Source organism: Rhea americana, unplaced genomic scaffold, assembly GCF_003343005.1.
Source record: "Rhea americana isolate MKP2758 unplaced genomic scaffold, rheAme1 scaffold_32, whole genome shotgun sequence".
Classification (NCBI taxonomy): domain Eukaryota; kingdom Metazoa; phylum Chordata; class Aves; order Rheiformes; family Rheidae; genus Rhea; species Rhea americana.
The window spans coordinates 576,997-589,619 of NW_028186446.1; the positions used below are offsets into that span (position 1 = coordinate 576,997).

The 12,623-nt window shown below is 36.7% G+C and overlaps 1 protein-coding gene across 1 annotated transcript in view; it reads right to left on the reverse strand.

Moving 5' to 3' along the window:
* Positions 1-8,826: 8,826 nt before the first annotated feature.
* Positions 8,827-12,623, reverse strand: part of LOC146592691 (ATP-dependent translocase ABCB1-like) — a 37,341-nt gene continuing 33,544 nt past the window's right edge. Inside the window, exons 26-28 of the mRNA XM_085310461.1 lie at positions 12,204-12,410; positions 10,430-10,576; positions 8,827-9,058 (exon numbers count right to left, since the gene is read on the reverse strand). Of these exons, the coding sequence (XP_085166587.1) occupies positions 8,852-9,058; positions 10,430-10,576; positions 12,204-12,410 (561 nt within the window). The 3' untranslated portion in view covers positions 8,827-8,851. The remainder of the gene's footprint in view (positions 9,059-10,429; positions 10,577-12,203; positions 12,411-12,623) is intronic.

Below are 12,623 nucleotides of genomic sequence, written 5' to 3' on the forward strand. Positions count from 1 at the left end.
CTCATCAAGAGAGGCCGGAGAGGAGAGAGAAGCAACATGGCAGTCCTCAGGCGTCTATGCAGATTCAGTACGCTGTTCAGCTTTCCATGGCTGCATGCAAAAAACTACCTGCAATTCCTAACGCAAAAGTTTGACATTTCCTATCTTGCATGGGGTAAAGACAGAGCGCGCTGTCAAAACGGTATTGTTAGAGATAATAGCATGTGGTAAGTGTGGCAAAGCACCCTTCTCTCTCCTTGGGGGTACACAAGCCATGAATGATTTCCTGTCTCAGGCTGCCAGCCAAAACTGGGGAGGAAAACAGTCCCRAATCCTGGCTGCAGCATTCCTGTGACTCCTCAAGCCTCTGAACCCAAAATGACTCCTCAGAGTGGTGCAGGATTTCCACAGTGGGAAGCATGAAGCTGCAGGGAGTCTCAGGAGTGGTACTGAGCTGCAGCTGCTCCTCCCAGAGCTGACTGCGGGAGGGTATTTGGGGAGCTTCATGCCTTTTGAGATGTGGAGGGCAATGAGAAGGACCACTGTAAATATCCACGGTGTTATTGTATATGAGGGCATTGCCATCAGAGTATACACCATTACATTCATGGAGAGGAAAGGGGCCAAATGGTAGAGGCTGGTACATTAGCATGGCATGTCATATGCCTGCCTCATGTGGCCTGAGCTAGGCACTCATACTCTGCAAGGGCTAGGTCGATGAATTTCATGTAGTTGCTACACAGAAGATTTGTCCCACAACTCAGAGCCCCAGGGTTGGGAGGTTTTTATAAGTACAGCAAGCCTTATGCTCAGTCAGGTGATATACATCACTTCTCCACAATGCTGAGTCCGGAACTGGAATTCCACCAGAAGCATCACATGCTCTCCCACACACGCTCTACAGGCGTGCAGAGACGTATCTCAGTAGTACTCTTACCTGGGCTGGAAAGAGGTGTGCATGGGGATTGCCAAAGCCAGCTGTGGTATGGAGCAGCCTAAAGGAGTATCCCTTGATGTGCCATTGCAGGGGACTTCTGCAGCCTCCATAAACAGGGTCCTGGAGCAGCACTGGAGGGTGCATGCTCTTCTTCAGATTTTCACAAAGTAGGACCCTGGRTGTAGATGTCTAAACATGCTGCTGGCTCACTAGTGCGCTCCCACAGAAAGATCTCTTCAAGCTCTCTGTAATAGGTGCACAACTGCTGTGCCTTCCTCAAAGTGCCATTGCTGTGCTGGGTCTTCAAGAACATCCTCTTCATTAGCTTGAGTCTTTTGTGATGTGACTCACCAGTCATCTGCTAGCAAGTGGCATGTGTACAACCTCCAGCAGCTGACAGTGGTTTATGCCACCACTTGAGGAACTCAAGGCCCTTTCATGGCACAGATTCACAAGAAAAGTCATTTCTTTACTGTCTCAGATTGTTCCTGTCTAGATTTCCAGGTAAGTGGAAGAAAAAGCAGTTAACATTGTAGAAACAGGTAGATGAAGTAGATAATGAAAACAAATTTTCAAATAATAAATAAATAGAGAGATAATAATAAAAGAAATAAAGCAGTCAGTGGGTGTATTTGGGGTGGCAACAAAAGATGGGCAGGTAAAGAAAAGAAAGGCTTTCAAACCAGTATAGGTATGGATGGATAAAGAAAGAGCAGCAGGGTATCACGTGAGGATTGGCTGTTCATGGCAAACAGGACAAGCTGAGGCTACAGGAGCACCCAGAGGAAGCTTCATTAGAGCTCCACTTCTCAGAAATGCCAGCTCTGTTTTTTGATTCTGAAAGCAATTATTTACCTCCTGAATTGATATAAATATCTTTCACAGTGGGGAGCTGAAAGTTTTAAGTTGTATAGTTACATTAAATTCTTGAGCATACTTCCAGAATAGGTTTTCCTTGATGATACTCTTGAATATACTCMACAGATATTACTTCCTATGAAGCAGTCTCTTCCACAAAWTTTTTATTTGTGTAAAATAACCCATCTCTCCACATCCTCACTACAACCAGTTTTACTAATCATAAAATTAAATTTGTTTAGAACATTATTTTAACTTAGGTGATATAAAATGCATTATACATCTATTTTAGAGYTTGTGGTATATTAAATTGAACCAAACATTGAATTTCCTGTCCATAGTGACAAAATCAAGCTATTGTATAATGCTTTTATTTTCTATTAGCAGGAAATGCTAAATTCAGCTGGTATGAAATACTGACATTAAGAATAAAATTCTGATTGTCTTGCAGGTGAAAAGTTTCACTTTTAGCATAACTGCAGCATTTAATAATGCATGTTGTAAATGTCTATTTCTGTTCTTTAACAATTGTAGGCCATGTGAAAGTTAATGCAGAATGATAGCAGTGTTGGCGATGATACCTCTCAAATGCATTGCTCAGGAAAATGGCATCCAGAAACAGTATATCTAGAATCAAATTACCCAGACTAAGGAAACTGCTGTAAATTATCGGAGGCTAAGATTCGTGTTTTGTTTATCTGGCATTTCTGGCTCAACTTCTGTAGTGAAGGGAGTATCAAACAAATAGGCTAAGGCCTGGTACTTGAACCTTGTTTAGGTTTCCACTATGTCAGCAATAGAAGCACAGTGCCTATAGATCTTTGATRCTCTGGCCTAAAAGATTTACCCAGTACTGAAAAGAAAGCTTATGGCAGAACACTAATGACTGTACCAAAAAATGTACTTACCAAAAAAAAAATTGCCAAAAACCTCTTCTTGCTCTTATAACACTCAAATTTTTAATGTATAGGAAGATTTTTATTTAATCTTTTGCTTTATATATTTTATGATAAATAAGATTAAATTAGAAAGAAAGAATTAAAAGAAAGGCCTTCAGTTTGAATATAAAATAAACATTAYCTACCATCATCAATTGCCTCTGGTAGAGCAGCTTAATACAGTACAAGCTGACAAGAGCAGTTAATGACTATGGCCTTTGCTTAAAACGGTCTCAGATCTTAAGAACTCTGACATTAATAAACAGGGTAGCAATGCTGTCAGACTATGAACTGATACTATTCCTTTGGGCAGAACAGAGAGTGGGGATCCTGGAGAACAACCAAAAGATCAAAAGAATATTGTTCTTCTGGTTAGATAGGAAAAAACATACATATTAAAAGTTGGGTAAGACATTTGTGAAGAAAAAAAGAGAAAGAAATTTCTAAGAGAAAATGTAGATCAGTTTAGCTATTGTCTGACCAAATGAGGCCATCATGTGGCAGATTAAAGACATGACTGTAGAGAGAAAAATCATTGATTAATTGTTTTGGTGATAGCAAGAACACAGACAGTCACGATCATGAACACAAAGGAAACTGATGTAAAAGTTCAGACACAGAAATTCCTCTTATCATTTGATTTTTTCGTGAGGAATTTTGGAGAAGTTTTAGAGGATCTTTTGCAATTCTTTATCAATGAAAGATTCTTAGATGCAAAGTACATATTTTTTCTAACTTGTTATTTAAAGTATCATAAATAATAACAGAAGAATGAGACTTAGAAAATATAACCATGTCTTCAAAGGAATGATTTCAAATGCCTTCAAASAGGTTGCTCGAAATGAATAACTAAATATTTTATGATTTATTGAATTCCTCAGAAAACTGCAGGAAATGAAATTAAAAACATCTGCAAAACTGGATTGTTGTATGCTTTATCAAACCTATCTATAACAGGCTGAACCTTGAAATACTAGTGTCCTGAACTATAATCCTCAAATTAGCATGTATGAAAAGTAATGTCTGAGTTGTTTCTRATTTAGCAGGTACATTAGTAACCATCATCTTTAATTGCTCATCCTGTTTACGCTGAAGAATAGACAGGGGCATGGAGATAAATCGTCTATAGAACTGCCTACAGAAATTCTTGAAAAAAGTTTATTTGGATTAGGAGTTTCTATACTGAATTTAGTTTCTGAATGAAGAGTCAATCATAGTTCCACAGTTCTTTTTTTCTTGATCAGCCGTCAGTATACGTGCATAAATTTTGTTTCTTTCTTTGTTTTTTGAACATTGTTGTGACTTGCAGTTTTAGAGACTATGAAATATATGCATATCAATGAATGACTGAAGAGTTTGTACGAGAAACACACATTGATCAATCCAGCACAAGAGTTATAAAGTGTGATATATATATACAAAGGAAGGTTAAAAGAAACTAACATTGAAGAAAGCCAAGAATGCCTAAGAAGAAGAAAACATGAAGCTGATGTTGATCAAAATTAGCCTGCCAGGGCCCCAGGAGTAAAGAGGGAGTGGATAATGCTGACCTGTTAGCTCATTATTTCTCATTATACTGTCTCTTTTTATATATTGCTGTATATAAAACTGACTTAATTAAATCCATTTGTAAATTAAGTGGGAACCAGAAACTATTGTATCTGTATCCCTTCTCTCTCAGCACTGCTTCATTTTAACATTTTACTTATCCTGAACCTACTTTTTTTCCCTAGATTCCACATTAATTGAGTTAATCACTTACCCTTCTTTTGCAAGTCATGATTAGAATACTGATGTCTTAGTTAATAAGGTACAGCTAGAATAGAACATGTGAAACAAGACACAAGTCACATGGAAATAAGACTATATCCTCTTAGATGATATAAGGATCATGGCATTTTATCTTAGAACATTGTTTGCTAGTCAAACAATTTGTTAACATTTTTCTCCCTTACTAAGCAAATGAATGATGATATAATTTCTGCCTATGGACTCTTAAAGTGAGTCTATAAAGACATAGATTACATAGTTATATATGGAGACACAGTCTTTACATTTAATTATTTAAAAAGGCTTCAAATGTTTGGGCATTTTAAAACAACCCCAAGTAATTCCTATTATTTCCCTAAAAATGTCTCTATTTGATGAATGGGAAGCAGCAGCCAGTGTTTCCAGATCTACTTTTATGAAATATGATGTAGTGCAGGTTCTAAGACGCTTATTTTGGTACAGTAGTCATTCAAGGCGTAACTTATTTTCTCCAATCTAAGATATTGAGGAAATAGATAATTGTGCTAAAGATGCTTCTGTCCTTCTTATGAGGAGAAACACTTTTAGGTTATTGTTAATGATGTGGCCTGCTAGTGACTAGAATGGGATGAGCTGTGCCCTGGATTTTATTTATCAGACCTTTGTTAACCATGAAGAAGGAGAGCTTGCTAAGAGCAATGAGTTTAGGCATGAATGTTCACTGTCAGATGCAGTCTAACTCTAGCCCTGTACAGCAATGGGATTAGAATACTGATGTCTTAGTTAATAAGGTACAGCTAGAATAGAACATAAACAGCAATAAACATTCAAAGAAAAAATCAAGCGGACTTACCTTACATTGACAGGGGTTGCTAAAGCTAGTTCTCCTTGTGTGTTCTGCTACTTTCCTTCCTGTTCTCTTCTTCTGATGTATGTACAATCCATGACARTAAAGAAAGATTCAAAGTGGCTGTTTTTCCTAATCCTCTGCTTTCTGCTTTTTTTTACTTCATTAAAATAAGTAGAACGAAATATACCATCCTATTTTAGAAATAGAGGATTAATATATGACTAAAATACATTGTTCTGGATAACTTATTTAGCAGAAAGACTAGATACGTGCCAATAATAGTTATTTAGACTGTCTATAGGTACCTTTATGATTTGGGTATTCCTGCAAAAGAGTTGAACACTATTATTTAGAGTGTTCTAACCCCTTGCAGTACTCATAGGTAGTGTACCCTGTCTCCCTCGTCCTGCAAGTTGTCTTCTTTCCTTTCAATGACCACACCTACAAGGTAGACTGGATTTTGAAGAAGAGTAAGACAAAGAATTATGAGTATACATAGCACTCATTGAATTATAAGTGTATAGCAATACCTCTTGAGTAAGAGCAGTTACAGACAGAAAATGTATCTTCTTCAAATGACTGTCTATATGTCTACTCATACTGTGAATGATTACAAGCAATACCCACCAGCAAATATTTGGAGGAGGTCTTCAGTACTACTATTTCTTCCAGGCAGAAATGCTACCAGGAAAGCTGTTTCCATAGATACAGCAGCAAGGAAGTGACAACAGGTTCAAGGTTTAGTTGTAAGTAAGGAGAGTTAGTTCCCTTAATGCTAGATTGACTGGGGGCCAACATCAGGGTGGAAGGCTGTTAAATCATATGCCATCAATGTCACGTGCTTGGAAAGTGTCTACGACTGCTAAGGTGATACCAATGCTGACCTCTCGCTACAGTTCTATTCAAAAGATAATGGGGCAGAAGGCAGAGAAAGTTGGTGCAGGGAATGTGTGAAAAAATGGTTTTAGATTACTTGCCTCCAGAAAGGTATAGTGCATAGGTGATTGCAATTCCTGAAGGCTCTCTGAAGACAAGACAAGAAAAAGGGCATTTCATTTCAGAATAAGATGTATATATTACCAAGTGCTTAAGGTTATTATGAGCAAATGCTAGTACCGGCTATGCTAACAAGGAGCATTCATTGCTCAGAAAAGTATCTTAGACGCCATAGAGTAACAGAGGGTCTCAGAGCCTAATTGAAAAGGCAGAGCCAGTATGTTTGATCTCTTATGCCTCGTAGGATAGTAGTCTTTAAAGCAGAAATGATCTAAGTCACTCAATCTTTCCTTTGGGTCAAGCATTATAACATCAGAGACTGATTACAGAATATAGTGCACATGTTTTGGAGGTGGGTTGCTGTCTTCATGGCTTTGTGCCTAAAAAATACATAGATGGGGCATTTGGTGGCAACATAGTAGTAGTGATTGTGGTCTTCTGTGGTGAAAGCCATGGTGCAATTATTAAAGTCTTCTATGGTGCATTTGAAAACAAAAATCTGTTTTCCTAAAAGGAAAATTGTTTATTTTCATTACAACCCTTTCAACCAAAAGTGAGCTGTTCAGTAATTCTTATACAAAGTTTCAGGTAAATCTTGAGGAAAGGGAAAAACATTTTTAAGAAATGAGGCAGAGGAAGATAGGGAAAACATAGATTATTCTGAAAAGTTTATATATTTTAAATTAATTTCTGAGGTAGATTTTAAACAATATGGTGAAAATGTTGAAAAGTGATTCTTGAATGTCTATGTTCAGACATTTACAGTGGTTGTCTGATTTTCAGGGAGAGCTTCCAGATTGTCTGGTAAATCAAGCATCTTTGAGACTAATCCATGTTGGGGAAACAATCCAATCATTGCTAATCCAATCATTAGAAATTCTATAATTAAAAATTAAAACAGTTTAAAAATTAAAATTCAATAGTCAGCTCAAAAAAATCAGTCTAAATAATTTCTTAGTTGTTAAYTTACAATGTAATAATATTATAGGAATATCTATTCCCATCTTGAAGTTGCACATATAACTTATTTATATTACGGTTCAGACTAAGAGACTTAGTCATGGACAAGACCTTGTGTGTTAGATAGCATATAGGTAGTAAAAAGAAATTCAATACTACAATTGTTTTYCAATGTAAGATAGGAACAGAAGAAAACAGATAAGTGATTCAAGAGCAGCACAATGAGGCTGTGTYGATCAGCATTCTGTAGAGTGCTGTAAGAACAGAAATCAGCCTACCAGCACCTGAATTTGTTTGCACACATGCATGTGTCTGTGTGTATATACATATATAAAAAATATATATATACACACCTACATGAGGACAGATACATAAAATGTATGTACCTCAGGAATCAGAAATTACTGTGACAGAAGTGTAGAAGACTGATAAATCAAGCAAGTTTTAAACTTTAAAACAAGACTTTACTGGATTGATATTCATTAACAATACACATTGTTAATGGTTAGTTCTTAATCGTTATTAATCAGTATTACTACATATTCAAGGCAGTTAGTCATTAACAATCATATACTAAATTAGCAAYGAGTATACAGTACAGAGTTGATGCCATGTAGTTAGCACAGGTGGTTACAGTCCTTGATCAGTCCCAGTCTTCTAGACTCTTAGTCATCAAGATGATCAGGGTCAAGAGCACTTCAGTGAGGGGAGCTGGAACTGAAGTGGGTGTCCTCTCCAGCTCCTCCAACCCTCAACTTGAGATCTCCTCCTTTTATGAGAGTTCTTAGCCCTTGGCCTCTGCCCCATATTCTTTGGRAGGCTGGGCTGTAGCATGTGCCTTGTCCTTCTGATCAGTTGAGTTTTTTCTGATCTGTTGCTTCTTTTCCATGTCATACTAAAGCAGTCTTTTCCCAGCTCCCAAAGCTGCACTTCTTCAATGACAAGGAACTGACCATCAGTAAGGTGTGCATAGTTATGGGACCCCTTTTTCAACCTGTCCCTGTATTTTTGAGGCTTCTGCTACTTCCTAGGCTAAAACTCCACATCATAACAAGAACTTCTAGCATCAAGTTCCAGTTGACCTGCAAGTTGTCGTAACAAGCTGATAACAAGCCTAGCAGGTTAGGACTGGGATCTTGCATAGTTTGCATAAGACACTGTAAGAGTAAGGCCTGAGGCTTGTTCTTAGCAACAGCAATACCATTTTAACTGAGCCACTAGGTACTAAGTGCTAAGGTACTATATGTATAGATAGATACATAATTTGCATTATTCTTTACCAGATATGCCATATCAGTGTGCTTTTGTTAGTATTTAAGGCAAACTAATATTAAATTCTGCATAGTGGGCTTCTACTATTATGGGTGCAATAGACCTCTGCTTTGGCTACAAAATAAAGTGGTTTGAATAATGAACTAGCAATGAGGCACTGGTACATATTTACTTAGTATTTCCTGCTTTCATAGGATTTAAAAAAGGTCTTTTGTTTTTGGAGGAAAAACAAGAGTATCAAGACTGACTACTAATACTATGTAGTATTGAAATAATTTCAGTGACACTTTAGAGATAAGTACTGCCTTTAATTTACATGTTGCATGACCCAGACTGAACATTGACCAGAGTATAGTAGATGCCTTTCTCAGCTAAGAGTTGCTGATGAGTCCCTTGTTCTACAATCTTGCCGTTCTGGACCACGGCAATCTTATCAGCATTCTGGATGGTGGACAGGCGGTGAGCAATCACAATGCAAGTGCGACCTTCTCGGGCTTTATCCAGGGCTTCCTGGACAACCTGTTCAATGAACAAATCAAAAGGTTAATAAAAAGTATAATGCTCTGGAATTATTTTTGGCAGTTTGCAGTGCCAAATACCTCAACTGCCATTTCCTAAGTAAATTGTAATAGAGCAATGAGAGAAGGGGAATATCTCTGATTTTAGCTTCCAGTTTTAGATTTAGCCTGTGTTGGCAAGGAGCAAAAACTGTTACAGTAGATAATGCTGTGACAGTTAAGAGGAGGAGATRGAGCCAGGCTCCTTACTAAGATGCATAGTGGGAAAACAGGATAAAATGGTCAAATTGGAACAGGGAAGGTTCTGACTGGATGTAAGAAAAAAAAAATCACTAGAAGGATAATTAAGTGTTAGAACAGGGACCAAGAGAGTTTGTGGAATCTCCTTGGAGGTCTTCAAGGACTTGACTAGACAAAATCTTAAGCAATGTGGTCTGAATGCAGTGTTAACCTTTGTTTGAGCAGGAAGTTTTACTAGAGAGCTTTAGACATCCCTTCTGTGGTTGATTAATCACATATCAGAGTTAAGTCACTTGCCTTGAGCCAGTTATTAGCATATCAGTTCTATTGATTTCATAGTAAGTCTTGTGAATTATGTTTTTCTTAAAGCTATCTCTGACAGAAAAAAATAAGAATCTCAGCTTTCTTTTGTTTATTCCATGCAGATAATACAGAATAAGATATGAAATATTAGTACCTAAATGGCACATAATTAAGAAAACAGAATTGTGAAATGTATTTAATGGCATTTCCCCCAAAAATCTTAGAATTTTGTCTAGAATTGAGCAAGATCTAGTCCACACGTTTTGAGCTTTTCAGGTTAAAGTTGTTGTTATATTCCTCCCCCCCTCCCCCAATAACTGCACTTGTAGTGTCTGTGTTGATTTTCTACAGCCAAATTGTGCTTCTGTTATACCAAGATTTCAGCTTTGGGCTTAAAAGGAAATATGTAACAATACATTCTAGCAATTTTTTCCCTGAAGGTTTGAATGTCAGCCACAAACAGAGCTGGAAAGTAATGTGAGAAACAATACAGTACAGTTATCAAAAGCAACGCTTGACTATTTCCCAGAAAAAAAGTTAATTGTCAGTTGTGAAAGCATCCTCATACTTTTCTAAAATTTCCAGTTGAACCTTGAAGAATTCCAAGCATAGAAATACTTTCTTCATTGCTACTTCAATCGGCCTACTGCTGTATGAAGAGAACAATATGCTCTTTTGGAAAGAAGTAGGTCCTTCATATTTGTTTATTATTAGCATAAATATATAATTTGCATAAAATATCCATATTTCAGCATTAAGCTTTAATCTGTGAGAGTGACTATTATAACTACAGCATAAACAGATCCCAGATTCCTGGCTCAGAAGTTACCTTTTCACTTTCTGTATCTAAGGCAGATGTAGCTTCATCCAGTAGCAGAATTTGGGGCTCACGTACAAGAGCTCGGGCAATAGCAACACGTTGTTTCTGACCACCAGAGAGCTGGGTTCCCTTGTCTCCTACACGAGTATTATATTTCTAGAAAAAAATATATTAAGTTCAGAAGACGAACACAAATACATCAGTCCTGGAGTGCATTTAAGCATATTGATTCTAGCATTACTGATCTATAAAATGATTATGCCATGCAAACAGATCTCTGAAAACACATGTCCAGAATTCCTAGCAGTCACAAACCTACAAATCTTTCTAAGAGACTTGTCTGTAGTATCAAGCACTTCATAACTCTCAATGCCCTCCACCAAGCAACAATGTTATTCTGTGGGACACTGAGACATAGTACAAGTCTATGACAATAATGCAGATCAAACCCTGAYCTTAAATTCTACAAATGAGCTTCTTAATTATTCTAAATCACATTTGTTCATCATGAAGAAAAAGTAGCAGCTTACAAAATGCATCAATTCTGGGCCGTATACTTATATATGTGTGTGTGTGTGTGCGCGTGTGTGTGTGTGTATACACAATACACACAGGGAAAGTTGGTACTAAATTTTTATATATATATATATATATATATGTATATATATATATATACACACATATACACACACACACACACAAATACATACACATATATGCATGTGTGTGTGTGTGATTAGAGTGATTAGAGCTTGGGGCAATTAGGTCTTAATTTAGGTACCTCAGTTATGTGGGATCAGTTAGGCCTCTGGACAAACTCATATGTGTGTCAAAATAGTCTGTAACTTWCTATATATTTTGTTGCAGAAAGCAGGTAAGTTTTACAAGACATTATTATATATCACAATATTTCCATACACAGTTTTGGAAACAGCAGATCTCTTGACAACAGCCATTAGAAACTAAATGAGATCTGCAAAAAAAGTTCGAACCTTCACCTCTGTATTTTTCAGGAAACACAAAAAAACAGCTAAACAGCCTAAAGTTAATTGCATATAAGCAACACGCAATTAAGCTRGCAAACTCCTTCCATCAGTTTGTTGTGGATATCAAAAGCTGACATAGGTTAAAACTGATTTGTCAAACTCACAAAAGAAAAGTCAGTGCAGAACTGTTAAACAATAAAGCATGATTTCTTTCTTAGGAAGTTATGAGTCACAAATTATACAAAGTTAGAAGAGAATTTAATGGAAATTAAATTTAATAGTGATTAAATCTAAACTTTTGATCTGACTCAGAAATTTCATTCTTATATTGTGTTGTTCAGGTATATATGAAAGACTTATTTTTGAATCACATAAATTTCAATTCTTACTATGTATAACTGGAAGAAATGCCTATGATCAATTTGATTTGCATAAGAATCTTTGTTAACCTAGTTAAAATCTCATCATCTTCTACATATGTTTGAGATAAATAGGCGCTGACAAAAGAAATTTCTAACTCTCCTAAAAAAATAAAACCAAAACACATGCACACGCACTTCCAACACTCAAGTGAGCTGTATGTAATTCGTTTTTATTCTCTGATATCATAAATGTTCTGCTCTCCACATGCCAAAGGAGTCTCCTAGAAGCATACTAAATGCAATTAAAGAAGGAAGACTTTACAAACTAACTCTTCTAGGTCTATTTGCATCTTAGGGATTCAAAAATGACACAATTCTTCCCCGCCACAGTAGGKCACTCCCAGTTTCAAATAGGAAAGAAAAGATATTACTTACATTTGGTAGAGATTCAATGAAAGAATGAATATTGGCTTTTTTTGCTGCACTAACGATTTCCTCATGTGGTACCTCCCGACTGTTATCTCCATAAGCAATGTTCTCAGCAATAGTGCAGTCAAACAGGACTGGTTCTTGTGAGACAATACCAATCTGAGATCTAAGCCATTGGATGTTTAGCGTCTTTGCATTTTTGTCATCAAACAGCTGAGAAACCAAACATTTTAAATTTCAGACATACAGATATATCTAGTTTTGAGAAATATTGCAAATTCATAGCAAAAGTCATGCAATTGAAGTTCTTTCTGTAGAGATTCTAGTTTGAATATCACAATCTCTTCCACTTCTYCTCCTCAAAGTTTCAAAATATTCTAAAGACCAATCCCCGCATGGGCCACTTGCTTGAGGGTTGGACTAGAT